At 39.7% G+C, this 15,977-nt stretch overlaps 1 protein-coding gene across 3 annotated transcripts in view; it reads right to left on the reverse strand.

The window, feature by feature from the left end:
* EBF2 (EBF transcription factor 2) overlaps positions 1-15,721 on the reverse strand; it is a 148,180-nt gene extending 132,459 nt beyond the window's left edge. For 2 of the 3 annotated variants that reach the window (XM_030035228.1, XM_030035226.1), the window contains exons 1-6: positions 15,531-15,695; positions 12,754-12,910; positions 11,699-11,762; positions 11,347-11,402; positions 10,901-10,974; positions 4,303-4,371 (exon numbers count right to left, since the gene is read on the reverse strand). In XM_030035228.1, coding sequence (XP_029891088.1) covers positions 4,303-4,371; positions 10,901-10,974; positions 11,347-11,402; positions 11,699-11,762; positions 12,754-12,910; positions 15,531-15,661 — 551 coding nt within the window. In that variant the 5' untranslated portion in view covers positions 15,662-15,695. Of the gene's footprint in view, positions 1-4,302; positions 4,372-10,900; positions 10,975-11,346; positions 11,403-11,698; positions 11,763-12,753; positions 12,911-15,530 lie in introns of all 3 variants that reach the window. The other variant, XM_030035227.1, reaches the window with a different exon arrangement.
* Positions 15,722-15,977: the final 256 nt, after the last annotated feature.

Raw genomic sequence — 15,977 nt, forward strand, 5'->3', positions numbered from 1 at the left:
TCCTTTCAGTTCTACACTCCAGTGGGGTTAGGTCTGTTTCTGCTTTTTGACGCCTGCAATAGCAGCATTGCAGGACTTGAGCTGTATCATTGCTGTTAAAACAGAGGCAGCATTCTGAAGTCAGATTCTGATCCAAGTTACACTGGAATTCTGATGTGGAACGTTGCAGGAACATAAATACTCTAATGTATCCTACAGATATTTGTTGGTGGAAGACAGTACACAGCAAATTTCAGCAAAGAAGCTCCCTTTCATATAGCAAAGTGCTAGTTTCCAAGAGTGAACGGAAAAATAACTGCAAGGTCCTTTGGATCTAAATCTAGTCCCCAGAGCAAAGGTCACAGCAGAAATGTTTTATTCAGCATAAGAACTTTTGGAATTTGTTCAAGGAGAAGAAAAAACCCAACAACAACAACACGGCTGACATTTTTTTCCCACTGAACTATTTCTTGCTTTTTAAACAGGGATACAAGTTTCCATGATTTGGCAAACACCAAATTAATTGTACCCCCCTACAGCAATAAACAGGTAAACCAACACAGTAGTCTAAGCATCAGTCTCTGGAAGCACAAAAAGCAAGGAAGTAGGGAGAAAAACAAATAAAGAGGAAAACACTGTACTGCTGATGGAGTTATGTTCATTTGCAGCAACTTATAACGTAGACCCTGAACTCAGCTGAATTTGGTGCATGTTTAGTTCAGTGCAACACTGGATGACAGGTTATAACCTCAACTGATCTGAACGCTTAATTAGTCTTATGAGGTTTGTAGGATGCATCTATAGAGTGGTCAGAAGCATACAATCATAGCACTAACAGGCATACCAGATACAGCCACTTACTTAGCTCAGGCAAGAAAGAAAATAAGTTGCAGTAGCACAGAGACATCAGTGTATATCTCTACCCAGGAGCAATGCCTCTCCTTGCTTCTTCACCACCCTTAGAGGTACCCAAAGTAGTTAATTTAACTTGTACCCACTCATGATGGGGGTATACCTCTGAGTACCATACAGAGCTGGCTTCATCTTGGGCTCTAAACCCCCCTATCTTTCAGGTCCTTTGCTGTTGAGGGAACCTGCTTGCCACGCATGGGCTGCGTGTAAGGTAAAGCAGCTTAGAGATGAGTAACAGGGTGCATTTCCAAATCCTTTATATTTGAGTAGGCCACTGCCGTTGCGGGAGTTACAAATCAGACACAGAACTTGCTAGACCTACGCTATACACAGCTCAACCTAAAACTGGGTTCCACCTCTGCTCTCCCACCTTACGATGGTCACCTCCTATAGCTCTGAAGATGTTGGTTTTTTCTATCCTGTCCAATCAAACCATGTTTTAACCATGTAGGTCCACACACACAGCTGGAATTACAATGCAGATGGCACCTCCCCAGTGCCAGCCACAATTTTCTCACACACTCTTGCAGCAGGAGCAATGCATATTAATTAATCTAGCCTCAAAGAGAGAACCTAGCACCTTCGGACAACCAAGTTCTTCTCTGGCCCCCATTTTCCTTCTATTCTAAATGGAAAGTTCTAATCCCGTTTCACTTCGCACACACTGTTTAGACATGGCTCTGCATAAAACAAATGTATTTTTGTAATCCCTTCTCTCTCCGTTTTACATTTTTTTCCACTTCTCTAGAGACATGCTAGAATGTAACAGCTGCATTGTTACATGACAAATTTTTACATTTACCTATCATCTGAAACAATAAAAAGCCCCTTCATTTCAATTATTATTTATTTTTAAAGAAAACTTGTAATTAGTTTTAAACTAAGAAAAAACTAAGGCAACGCTGAACTGAAAATCTTACCGTATTTGTTGGCCTGCATGACTGCAGATGTTTGCAAGCTGCATTTCCGAAATTATATTCCACCTGCTACCAAGTTCTTAAGCATAGATGTTTTCTTCTAAAGATGCCGTAAAGACCCCCTAAATAAGAACACTGCTGTCCAGATTCCCAAGCTAGTTCAGAACACACATGACTCCAGCAGAGTTTTCTGCTTGTTTGAAAGACAGAAGGATTAGCTTGGGAGAGTGGACTGTTTAGTTAAACTCCTAAGTAGTTGTACTTACTGCTGTGGAAATGTCTGAGGATGACAGACTAGACAATTAATTCCTCTTCACACAGACATGTACAGCGTAACTTTGTTACTCTATTTCCATTACATGTGTTGATGTAGTACACAGGATTATCCCTCCTCAAACCGTGTTTAGCTGGGTAAAATGGTGGAAGAGAAATAACTGGGAGGGAGTTAGAAATAAGAGAGTCGTTTGCTAGATGCTGCATTACTGATTAGTGGTAAAACAAGAAAAAAGATTTAGCTTTGAGTTTAGCTTCTATTCACCACACTGTTCACTAAACCATGCCACCTCCAGACAGCAGTGCAGATCTCTAATCATTTCTTTTCTCTGTGGCCTAAACCTGATTTAGTGACTGCCTTTAAAACCAAGTGAAAAGAAGTTTATTGGGCTGTATCTCTTATTTCTCTCGTTTGTCTTATTATGGCCCCTACTGAACTCCAGATTTCACTTGCAATTTTGAGACACGCACACGCAGAGATGAAAGGGAAGAACTGACACTCAACAAGAAACTGCCAGACTGAATCTGGAGGATGCTTCCACACAAAATGAATGCCTATAGGCAGAATGCCTATTGCTGTTAGCAGGGGAGTTACAAATAAAAGTTCTAAGCTTAGAGCAAGTTAGGAAAGGTTAGGACTCATTGACAACACAAATGACTTGTGATGCACATTTTTACACACAGTTGTTAAAAAGAATAACCCTGTTCTTTCTAATAGTTTCACTTCCATTGCATTTTATATCAACAGATCTCAAATCCCCACAGAAAGCATCAGAACCTTCATTTTGCATGAGAATGGACAGCTTGAGCAAGATGACAAATTCAGTTAGTGGTAGGAACTACCCCCTTCATGGTCTCAACTCATAGGCTAATATATTGCCTTACATCATGCTGCTTCTCCAGCAGTACGTCAAGTTTCAGAAAATTCAGACTTCAGATTGGAAAGTTCCCAAATGCAGATTCATACCAAACATGAACACAGCCAAAAATAAGCTAGAAATTTCATAGAAAAGGTCAAGATGGCATATCTGGGACTTCTGCTTCTAGTCAGGAAAATGCCCCCCACACCCACACAAACAGCCCAGTTTGCTGGAATTTCCAACTTTGGCCCTAGCCACAACTTGTAAGTACAAAATTAAAAGGGAAAACTGTGTAGTAAAGGGAGTGGAAGAACCCCATCGCATCATCAAAGTTCCAAAATTATTTAGATTAACTCTGTGATGAAAAAATGAAGGAAATAATTGTAGATCTTTATTCAAACCAGCGTGACCATTCTGAATGCCAAAACAAACTCACAAGAAATACATGCCAGACACATACAGACATAAAAACTGAATCCACAATCAATCCACTTCAGCATCAGCTCTCCACTGGCCCCTTGTACCAGCGGCTTCAGGGAAAGAAACTCTTTAAACAGTTACTATAGAATAATCTGGGAGGAAAAGGTTTCTTCCTGGCTTTTCCTTATTTACTGTTCTCCTTCTGGAGATCTTGGCTGCGTACTTCTTTTTGAAACAGCTCTGTCTATTCTTATTTTTCCTTTTTGAATCTTGCTGCACTCCAGATCTCAAACAACACTTTGAGTCAGTGAGTTCCACAGGCTAGTTTTCTAAGCTTCCACAAATACTCACAATTTTTCATGTGCCAGTTCATGATTTAACAAACTGCTGCTCTCCCCTATTTATGTTATTCACCTAGAAACTGGCAAGCAGAACCTAGACCTGGATCTGGAATATATTCTACATAAAATTGCTTACAATCCCCAAACCGTCAGTTTTAATCCTGCCCAACATGTTGCACTTCTACCTTTACCCCTTTCTTCCTCCCCACATTTCTACAAAAATATTGTTATTTTGTTAAAGAAAATTACTGAAGCTGCCAGGTTGCTCAAAGCTTTATCTGTCTCAGTAATGCAGTTGGATCATATCCCTGGTGAATATAAAATATTCCAGATGCATGCGTGGAATATTTGGTCACAATGAAAATTATACACAGAGAACTTAATTTAAGAAACAAACATCAACAATTTTGTCAAGGTAAGCCCAGACGGACTAAAGCTAACCAACTCTTAGGATGGCATTTTTGTAAAGAATCATGAAGCACAGACATCCCCGAATAGCAGACACTGACACATAACCATCAAGACAGACGCTCAGCTGCCTCAAAGCACAAACAACAATTTGGGGTTGCTTCTGTGGGAAAATGAGGATTCATTTCCTACCTGTCAATGATCACGGGGTCAGACGGAGTCTCATTTCTGTTGCCACAACTTTTCTTCTCACAGCACCGACTAGAGAGAGAAAGAAAACCAAAATTAAAGAATCGCTGGGACAGTTGATAGCAAAGCAACCAGCTAAAAGTCTTGTCTGCAAACCTTCAGGACTCAATATATGCCTAGAAGAGTGATCAAGAAAATTCCAGCTAATCTTTCTGGAAAGGAGAAGAACTAAGGGAATTGGGTGCCCAAGTCCTGGCTGATTCCAGCTGGAGTTTGGCACTTGGCTCCCTGTAGTCTTTTTTGAAATTCCCAGCCAAAAATGAACAGCAATATGGTCACACTTTACACTAACGTGCTATTTATAAAGGCTTAATAAATGATTAACAGATGTCATAATGACATTACAGGCATGAGTATCATGTGTTATGTATGGTTAAAAGTCCATCAAAAGAAGGTGTTAGAACTGACTATAAGCAACCTAATGATTTGTTATATTCTAATAACTGATTTGTTGATTATTAAATATCTAGCAACCCCTAAGTTTCATACGCCCACAGAAAACTTCAACACTACAGTAGCACCAATGAAAAAACAGAAACTGAACATACTTAGATCCTACTAAGGATCTGAAGAGATGTTTTTCAGGTTGGCATTTTGTCTGTAAATCCCTTTGCAATTGTTTCAGTGATGGTAAACCCTTAAGATTAAGCATGTGTTTATACAGATCTTATACTGCGTGGCCACCAAAATGATTGTATAGAAATGAGAACTCTCTCTGATGAGCTCACAACATAAAATAAATATATTTATCTGACTTGATAAGAAAACACAAAACAATGCTGTCGCCCTCAGGAGCTTGCAGTAAGGTACGTATTGCAGAGTAATATCCATGTTATGTCCACATCTATGCGTGTGCATGCACACATATGCAAAGACAACTGAGTGTGTATAGATGTGCGTGTGTGCACGCGTGCACAGATGTGTACGTATATACACAAATACATCAGGAGATGGTACAGAAGAATACAACCTACACTCAGGAACTACTTGATGTTCTTCACTCCCAGCGAATTAAACCTTCTTCAGGAAAGAACAGAACCACTGCATTTCATTTTCCCATTTTTTAATAATAATAAACAAACAGGAAAAAAAAAAAAAAAAGACATAGGTTGTGATTTGATTTCCACTGAAATACTCATTGACATGGGTGATGCTCCTTGCATATACACCAGCTGAGTACAAAAGTTTGACAGACTTTAGAAATAGTCCTTGCTCTGAAATTCTCAATTCTAAGAATTTGTAGCAACATAGAAGTCTGTTAAAAGACTTAAGCTGTCTTGATGCTCAGTTTGTTCCAACCAAACCTAACATGGGAGGGGGAAGACAGAGACATCCTAAACTTTAAGTAGACTGTATCAGAAGTCCCATATGCCTCAAAAGTCACCAGATCAGATTCTGCCTTAAGTTATACAAATGCCTTTCCAAATTATGTTTTTCACGTTCTGCTGAGGTTGTTCAAATTTACACGTATGGAATCAAGAAATTGTTTAGGTTTTTGTACAGTGGTTTAATAGGTGCTGAATACATTTGCAAAATTCTCAAGTCAGTCTGAATCCCACAGTTTTCCAACTGAGGAGCAATTCCAAGCAGAGCAATTAAAAAAAAAAAAAATTAAATTAAACGCTTGAATTCACTGAAGACAGTACAAAATATGAAAGAGTAGCTTTTTTTCTTGAAATGCCTAATACTCAATTATAAATACCCAAAATAAGCATTCAGACATAAAACCTCTTTCAGATATGAAAAATTTCAAATGCATGCATTTTCTCTTTAAGTTACAGTGTGTCCCAGGAACTTCCCATTTGCAAGTTGAAATTGCCCAGCAAGATGAGATACAACTAGCAGATCTATTTGAATAGCAGCTCTAACTGTTTCAACATTTCTACATTCCCTTTGCCTCAAACCTGCACTTATTCATCGATGCTAGTCCTTTTAAAATAAAAGGATACACTAAATATTTAAAAATCCCTGGGGCAGACCCTCTAGCTGCTGTAAATTGTCATAGCTCCATCGACTTTAGTGAAGCTATGGTAATTCACACCAGCTAAGAATATCCCACTCTCTCCTTCTCCCAACTTTGTTTTAAGTGCATCTTTTAAGCATTTCACTGCCTAATGATTGTTTATGAAGAATTGCGTATTTTTGTACTAAAAGCCAAGATGCGAGATATTTTCTAAAGAAAAAAAATAACCCCCCAAAAAGCAGAAAACCCTCCCTCAGAAGAATATAAGTTTGGCATGTACTTCTGACACGTCCAATATAACAATGCATTGGAAATAACACCAGGAATAAATGCCTTGCTGGTTCACACGCCACTATAATAAAACAACAAAAAGAACTCAATTTTTAAAATATTTTTGTAGTGTTTTGGTTTGGGTTTTTTTACAGTTAGCTAAAACAGCAGTCATTTCCTCTCTTTGCAATAATACTAAATGAGATATCCTTTAGTCGTGTAACTTGTGCAGATGGTCATAAAAAAATATTTCTAATTGCACTACACCACAGTAACATTCAAGCAGAATACACCAGCAGTACCTCCACCACACCTCATCAGCTCATATACTCTTCCCAGAGAGGTTGCCATTTCTTGGCATAGTACATGTTTTAGGATGAATTATGCGAGATTGGAGTACAATGCGGCTGGGTTCTGAAATAAGCACATCTTGGTTTATTTTAATTTGCACAATTATTGCAGTTAGGAACTTTACATTTGTAATACCTAGAAATTTTTCTTTTAAAACTGTGGCTTACAGCTAAAGTTCTCCAAATATTTTACAAATATCTACATTCTTATCACACTTAGGTAACAGATTTTCGAAGTGCTACATTTTTTTCCCTTTGACCATAATACTTTTTGAGCCCAAACATATGAAAAAATTTCTTGATTAGGGAAAACAGTCACTCACTTCCAGTGAATGACTACTTCACACATAAATCAGAGTCCTTTAAAGACTGACAATGTTTCAAGCCCAGCGTTTTAGCAAAAGTATCTCTCGAATGTTTAAATCCCTGTTTCCAAGTATTTCATCGCAGTATCCAAGCACTAACATTGCCACTGGGTTTGTTTTACAAGTGTTGTCTGTAACAGAATTGACTTGTTCCAATTTAAGCCAATGGTAAAAGTCCCAAACTCTGGTGATCCAGGATCAAGCCCACAATATTCTCTTAAAGCGAATTATTGGCACAACTTCACCAATATTTACACTGCTGCTACAATGTTGTACTAGGAACATACCTTTAGAGATGCTCATTTGCTTAAACCAAGAATATCAAGGCCTAAGATTTCTATTTTCTACACCTTTTCTTATTATACTTTCCCCTCTAACTAGATCTACATGGGAAAAATAATGGTTTACATTACAAACAGTCCTGAAAAAAACTAAAAACAAACACAGAGACCAAAAAGCTACCACAGACACCACCAGATCTACAAACTGAATACTCCAGAAGGCTCACGTCAAAGGCAAACTTGCATCCTTTCCGTCCTCACACTTGACTAAAATGCTTTTAAAATTCAGCCCTCAACTTCCCTCCCCTCACTCCCCACCAAAAAAAAAAAAAAAAAAAAAAAAAAAAAAAATCTGTCTCTAATTTCAAACTCAAATAAGCTCACAGCATGGTGGCCTTTGTTTTGTTTTCTTCTCCCCAACTCCTCCCTGCAATTGCATAACAAAAGTGTCTAAATTCACACCATCTGGCCGATAAAGACACAGGCCCCAGTGGCCGCCTGGCCCAGCTGATTAGAGCTCCCGTCTAGTCTGAGCCTTGTGGCGAAAGTCACAGCTGTGGGGCTTGCTTGCACTCAATACAACTCTGTTATTAGCCAGCTGTAGGCCCTGAGACTACTTCTGTTCAAATTATAATACCTTTTAACCCTCTGAGCATTGAGGGCATAGGGGGTTGCTGGCAGCAGCATAACAACTAGTTTCCTCTTAGTCAATAATTGGAAGAAAAAGAAGAGGAGAAAAAAGTTATTCCAGGAGAGGATACTGTTTACCTTGATTTCCAACCATCGGGGGGGAAAGACTGTGTATTTTAGACAGACCCACCTAATAGGAACAGTTCCCATCAGGCTGTAATAACCCAAATGAAAAATTTCAGATCTGCAAATAAATAGAGCCTCTCACTGAACGCACTAATTATTGAGAGTCGAGAGTTTAACTTTCAATTGGTATGACAGATTGTTGTAGCCATATCAATATTTAGACAACTTTCCTGCTAAGCATGCATCTGTCACTGTCTGAGTGGAAGATGCAGAGTTCCGGATGCACTTGTCTCTATACAGCAAGAATATCTGCCTGTGTGATTACACACAAGAAAATACCAAAAAAAAGCCTACCTTCAACTAGGAGCAGACAGGCAGACCCTTCTTTTTAAAAACAGTAGGCATCAATTTGGACAGCAGAGTGGGTACAGTGCATTAAATTTTTATATACTGTTACTAATGCAAACTAAACTAGGGGCTTTAAAAATTGATGCTGCCACTTAAGCAGCACACAATGAGGAAGATTTGATTATTGTACTTAAAAGAAATAAAATAAAATGTCAAGTTTAACTGGAGTTGGATCCATTCCCTTGGCATTATTCAAAGTGATAAGTATAATGCCTCTTCAGAATATGCAGCATCCTGTTCAGAGACACTTTAGGAAAACACGACATTTAAAAATCAAGTGTCTTGATTAGGTTACGCAGCACTTTTGATTTTGTTCACTAATCTGTGTTTTACATGGAAAGGACGTCCCTGAGTTGTAATTCTCCTTTGGCTAATCTATCAAGCAGGAGAGAGTTCAGTATAATCAGAATAATGGTTTACATTTGTAGAACACTACCTTAAATCAAGCACGGAATATATTTATAGGCATCAGTGGAGGCCAGGTATACAAAGGCTGAACAGAGCATTTGATACTATAAAGGCATAGAGAGGAAGCAGGGAAAAAAGCCAAATTAATTTTATTTTGAAGAAGTACATTTGGATGGGAAGGTGCGGGTGTTTGCTGAAATATTTTAACTTCTAAAATAGAACTGCACTCTGTACAAGAGTGGAGAAAGCTGAAGTATACTAACTGTTATTTTGTTATCACAAACCGGGACCCAACTGCATAGCAATTCAAAGATTTTTCTTCTCTAATGTCCACCTAGTTATAGTGAAGACTTTCAACAATAAGGACAGCATATATATTTAAATACGTAGGCAAGTTCTAGATGTGCCAGAAAGTAATATATATACCTTTGATCTTTGCTACTACATCTACAGATCCTCGTAGAGCGCACCGTATGCGTATCTCATATATGATATACACTGTGTTTATGCATGCATATGTGAATGTTGGTCAAAAGTAACAATGCTTATTTTCTTAATTAATGAGAGCAAAGGCCAACAGATAAACACTGTACATTTACTTGATTCTTATTACATTTTAAAAGTAATGGAATAGTTGACATAATTGTTAAGTACTGAAACTGAGACTTTCCCTTGACAAGAAGTCTGTCCAAATAAGCTGCTCTTACTACTATATTAACTGAAAAGGCTACTTTAAAAAAAAAAAAGTAGCAAACTGCAACATTAAAAGAAGCAACATTCAAACAGCTTAACCCCCTCCCACTAACACAAAAAAAAAAAAAAAAAAAAAAAATCACAAACTGTGTTTAATAAAGGTCAAGATTGGTTTTGCCTTTCATTTTATGAAAGAACATTCTATGCACAATTTAACACATTTTAATATAAGAACATTGACTGTTTGCATTGTTACATGATTGAAAAAAATTTAATTACATGAGAACAGGAAAAGTAATAAGTTACCATGGAAGCATGATGTACATACATAAGGTACATGTAACTTCAGACTTATACAGATGTTATTAAAAACATCCTCAACTCATTTTCGCCTCTAATTTATAACTTTACATGCTAAAAATAGTGTCTTTTTAAATTGAAAAGTGGAAGTCCCCCAAATATTGCTTACATAGTATAGAAAAGAAGGATTTGTGTTTTGGTTTGAGGGGTTTCTTTTTTTGGTCAGGGTAGAAACAAGCAAAACTAAAGAACATTAATGACAATTAAAATATTTCACCAGAGAAAATTACATGAAGAGTGCCTTTTACTTTCCAGGCAAAAATCTAAGTTAATCTGCTCATTCTCAAAAGGTGAACAGAAATTTTGTAAGAAATAAGCATATGAAAAGTCTTGATTTAAACAACACACACAAAGGCCTAGTTTAAACAAAAATAGCGTAGCTCAGACTGTGGATATGGGGCAGTAAAAAAAAAACAACAAAAACAAACAAACAAAAAAAAACCCCCAAAACCAAAACCAAAAAACCCCACACCACACAAAAAAACCCAAAACAAATATCTGTACTGAACTGAAATCAAGTATTATCCACACGTAAAAAGAAAGTCCTCCTACACATAGAATTTCTCTGACTCAACAACAAACAAAAAAAATCACACTCTTCCTACCTACAACTTTATCATAAAGGCCATTTTGGCATCTATGGAAACAAACTTAACAAATGATAAGCTGTTAATAAAGTCATCTTACCTGCACATGACTTCATGGGTAAGCAAAACTCTGCACATTTCAGGATTCTTATTCTGTCCTTCGTAAGTTATGGGCTACAAGAATTAAGACAAGGCGTAAGCCAGTAGCATCAGGGTGTTACTTATTTGTCATAATATTCAGATATGAGATGAAGGCTTTTAACCATTGCTTCCAAATAAATATCTTCCCCCAAAGCCTTTATGAGCAGGGAAAGCAGCTTATACATAAATATTGATAAAAAATGGATAAAAACCTACAATCCACAGAGGAAAAAAAAAGAGACTTAGGATAACTACTTCTCAATTGCCCTCAAAACTAAGGTCTGCAACACAGATGAACAGGAGACAAAAAAGAACCAGAGAAGAAAACAACATGCAGGGCAACCTTAAGAAAAAAGGAAGGATGAGGCAGGACAGGATAGCGTGGCACATATTAGCTATGCTCACCTGCTTAGTGACTGAATCGATGAGTCTAACATACAGATCCTGTTCAGTCCTGACACCTAGAGCGAGAGAGAAGAGTAATAAATAATGCTGTTACATGCATCCTTGCCTAAACATCAGAACAAACCCATTTAATCTAGTACGTTATTAAACATCCTTAGAAAGACCATTTAGTTTTGATTCCTCTAGCGTGTTTCCCAAGCCCATCCACAGCAGGTAAACTTCAGAGCCCATCCCTACACTGAAGGGACATCATGCAAGGGAATTTCTGTGTATTTTAGAAATCATACTGACAGCACCTACAAACCTTGCCTCACTGTACAACCTACAGAAGGTGACTGGAAAGGGGACTCACCATTGCTATAAAGCAGTTGGAGTTTGTAATGCGTGCCGTTGTTTGTCTTTTCATTGCCTTGCTCCTGAAAGAGAGAATTAAAAAAAAATTCTTCCAGAACTTAAACTTGGCACATTTAAAATGCGAAAGCTAATAATCATGATGGAAGTGACAACAAAGTTCATTAAAATTCTGAGAGGTGAATCCACTGATTGGGATATATTAACCTTCCGAATGACCCAGGACAAACTACAAAATACTGCTGACATCTTTTCCTGTAGGAGTTCAAGAACTTCTTTTCCTCTCTTATTTGCTATTAAGCTCTCAACTTTTTCAAGGCAATACACTGAGACGAATTTGTACATTTCAAGTCAGTTAATATAAAGCAGATTGATAGTGGGAAAGCTCAGTGGGTTTTGGTTTTAATGTGTCCATTACTTTGCAATAGTGTTATTTTGAGTCATTACATTCATTTCCTGAAGGTTGTGTTACAGGAATGTTTCTTGCATGTTTTTTTTAATTGTAATTTCCTAGAAGATAATTATTTATGAGCGTCCTTCATAATTAAAAAAATCTTGCCCATGACTAAGAAAGTAATTGTAAAACAATGTGAAGTGGTCAACACATGGATTTAAAATCCAAAAGCAAATGCTTTTCAAGTCCTGCCATTGACTTTGGAGTCTTAGGAAATACAGATAATCACGCTCAACAGACAATATGACAGATGACAGGTCAGATTCCACTTCTGTTAGGGTACTAATAAAACTTGGCACATCTGGTAGGTACCAAAAAAACCCCAGAAAATCACGTTTGTCCCCATGAAATTTTTTTTATTCTATTTTTAGTGGGTGTATGAAATTCCCATTGTATTCCCGATACAGTAGAGGCTCACAAGCCTTTTTAACTACAGCAGCACACAGAGGGCAACATCTCTACCAAAGCACCTGAAGACTTGACCAAGAGCTGGTTGTATTTTGCTAGGGACCACAGGTATTAAAAGTTAGCAGCTCAACGGGGGAGAAGAAAAGATCAAATTTAGAGAGGAAAAGAGGAAGAAGAAATATAACAAGCCTTACTTTATCATTTTCTACAAAGTCCACAAAAGCTGTCCTCTCTATTTCCACGGGCTGCCCCTGTCTGTCGTAGAGAGCCAGAACAAAGTGAAAGAAATTGGATTTCCTCAAGTTGGAGGGTGGCTGCTTTTCAAAGTGAGCTCTGGACAAAGCTACTCCGCTGTGGAGGAAACATACGGGATGGGGTGTGGGGGGAGAGACAAAGGCATTACCAGGTTGTGCAGTAGTCACAGCAAAACAACAACAGAAAAGGCAGAACACATTCGGAGAAAAGCCGGGAATCATCCATCCACCTTGTGCGAGTGCCACACGAGGTTACCAAGAGTCACTTGTCATCACCGGTGCTGACCGGGGCTCTTTCCGACGGCCGCGGGCACGCTCGGCGGCTCCGCTTTCCCAGCGGGACGGCGGGGAGGGCTGGAAGCGGCTGCGGCCGAACACGGAGCCGGGCCGGGGAGCAGCGGGGGGGGGCGAGGGGCGATGCCTGACTTGGAAGCTGTCATTGTAACGCTGCTTTCGCTTGGCCCCCGTCTCTTTATAGTTACGCTCCGAGCACAAGAATAATTTACAGAGCCCGAATGTTAAGAGATGGGTTATTGCTAAATGCAGTTAAGTGGTTTACTTCCTCCTCTACCTATTTTCTTCTTGCCTGTCACACTCATTTCTGGGATGCAACGCGAAGGGTGGGAAGTAGATGGAGCATATCAGAGAGCCTGGAAGTGCTATCAGTACATCCCAGCATCGTGCACTTTTCCTGTAGCAGAAGACAAGCGACCTTAAAACGTTTCCTACCAGCGGACTGTCAACTTGAGGGCACCTACATTTTAGGTAAAAGACAACTAGTTTCAAGCAGAGCATCCACTTGCCTCGGCAGCGAAGTTTGTCAGTGCAGTCTTTAGTCACTGACCTATTTGAACCGATGCCCGGGTCTTCAGTTTCTGACTTAAATGGAGAGAATTTAGACTCAAGTTTAGTAGTCCTTCCCCAAATCTTGTCCCTGACTGCAGAAAATGCAGCGACATTTCCCACACATTTCCTGGTTTGTCAAGATTCAAACGCTTTTGCGTATCCACAATATCCCTAAAAGCAGCTACATTTCTTAGTGAAACTAGTTGTAGCTCCCTCTCCCTAATGCCGATTTCTACCTGCTGCAGAGAAAATAGGTGCACGTGAGCACCTCCATGTTACTTCATAGACAGATTAAGTCTATCTGCCTGACAAGTTAGGATTCGTAACAGCTTCGGATTTCAGTCCCCAAAATAGCTCCACTGCACTGGCAAAAGTGTTTGACTCTTTCGGAGAACTACAGATGTTTCCCTGTGTTTTCCATTGCCAAATCGGTACAGTGTGAACTCACCACATCCGCCACAACTGCACCTAGTTTGGGGCTTCCTCTCATTCTGCATTTAAGAACTCTGATTTCTTGGTTTCTTACGGATCTCTGAAAAAAAACTGGCGATGCCCCCACCCAGCACAATGCGACTGTATCGCCACCGCTCCTGCGAATTAGAGGCTTCTTAGGAGCAGTTTCCTTTTACTTTCGGTTTCCCCAGGAATAAACCTCTCCCCCCCCCCCCCCCATCGTATTTATTAAACCGTCTATCGACATTCATAAAACTCTGATAACTCCTCCCATAGCGCTTGGAAAACCTTGCTCACAGATCAGGCCGTGGGTGGGGGCATGGATGTACTATTTCTATAAGATCCCTGTTTCATTTGAAGTCCCATCTGCTGTTACATGCCCTTCACCTTGTCTCTGTACTAAATAAAACCCAACTTATTCCCGGGACCAATTTAGCCTTCCCCTTCCCCGACGCTACTACTTTTTTTTTTTCTCCAGGTTTGGTTTGTTTTGTTTTGCTTTTGAAAGGTATCCAGAGAGCGAGGAGGAAAAAAATATTTTACCTAAAAGGGTTTTCATCGTCTTACCCCTAAGGGGAAGAGACTGGAATAATGGTCCTGTACCGACTTGGCTAGGAAGAGAAAATAAAAGGCGGGGGGGAAGCTAACCCGCCCGACCAAGTAAGAGACAGACAAGCCCCCAGTTCGGTGTGTTCACTAGCATTTCAGATCAACAGAGATCTTTGGTCCACGCAGGCAGGTGCTACACGCAAGCCGGCGTGAGGTTTGAAGGGGGGCCGAGCAGGAAGCCCCCAGGCTGTGCCGCGGCACTGCCAAACTGTCGGCGCGTCTTCCCTTGCTGCGAACTCCCTTTCTTCCTCCAACCCGTGCCCTGCTCGCTGCCTGCCTGTTTTAGTCAGCCTCGAATCCAGGGGTTAAGATTTCGCCAATGCCTACAGTAGCTACAGAGCCACTTGAATTAAGTAAAACAAGATGGGCCGGGGAAGGGAGGGGGGGAGGCGGGGGGAAAGCTCTACATTTAAGTTAATTCTAACTTGGTCCATTCCTATTCGGCTGTCTGACCCAAAAAGCGGGAAGGAGTAGTCTGTATCGCTAGGTACAACCAATCCACCCCCACATGCACCTCCCTTGTGCAGAAAAAGAAAGAATGATCCGATCTCTCTGTCATCTGATCCCCGCACTGGATTTTAGGACTCTTGATGCTCTCCGATTTTGGAGCGCTTCTCCCTAGCTCTAACTGTACTACCTTGAATTTCCACTGACTAGAGGAGACCGGGAGGGGGACAGAAAGGGAGAAAATAAATTTAATAGCAAATGCAAACAACAACAGGGAGTAAAGAAAAGGCTTGCTTAAAAAAAAAAAAAAAAAAAAAAAAAAAAGAGCGGGGGAAAAGTGGGGGAGAAATAGTCACGGTTACCTTTGTGCTGCTACGTTTGCATCCACAACCCCAACGTTTCTGACCCAGGACCTGACGGAATCCATTTCAGAACCTAGAGATTTATCTTTCAGAATTGGTCCTCTTCCTAAAGTATCTTGAATCCCAAACATTTAAAAAGGCTATTCCAACTAGCAACAGTTTCCTTTTGGGAGATAAGGGAGGAGAAAAGGGGGGGGGGGGACCAAAAAAAAAAAAAAAAAAAAAAAAAGACGCAGCCTTTGAAATTGACACACACAAATCCCAGGAAAGCGGCGAAGTTCAGCTTTAAAACCAACTTCTTCTGCTTTTAAATGCTACGTGTTTCTAATGCCTTCAAATAGGGAAAAAAGTTTTTCCTCTTGCAAAGTAAAAGTTATGCTGATTCAGTCTTGCCTGGTATCATCATCCTTCAAACGCAGGAAACTGCATCCAGAAACTGATCGCTGT

The sequence above is a fragment of the Aquila chrysaetos genome, chromosome 13 (assembly GCF_900496995.4).
Source record: "Aquila chrysaetos chrysaetos chromosome 13, bAquChr1.4, whole genome shotgun sequence".
NCBI classification, from domain to species: Eukaryota; Metazoa; Chordata; class Aves; order Accipitriformes; family Accipitridae; genus Aquila; species Aquila chrysaetos.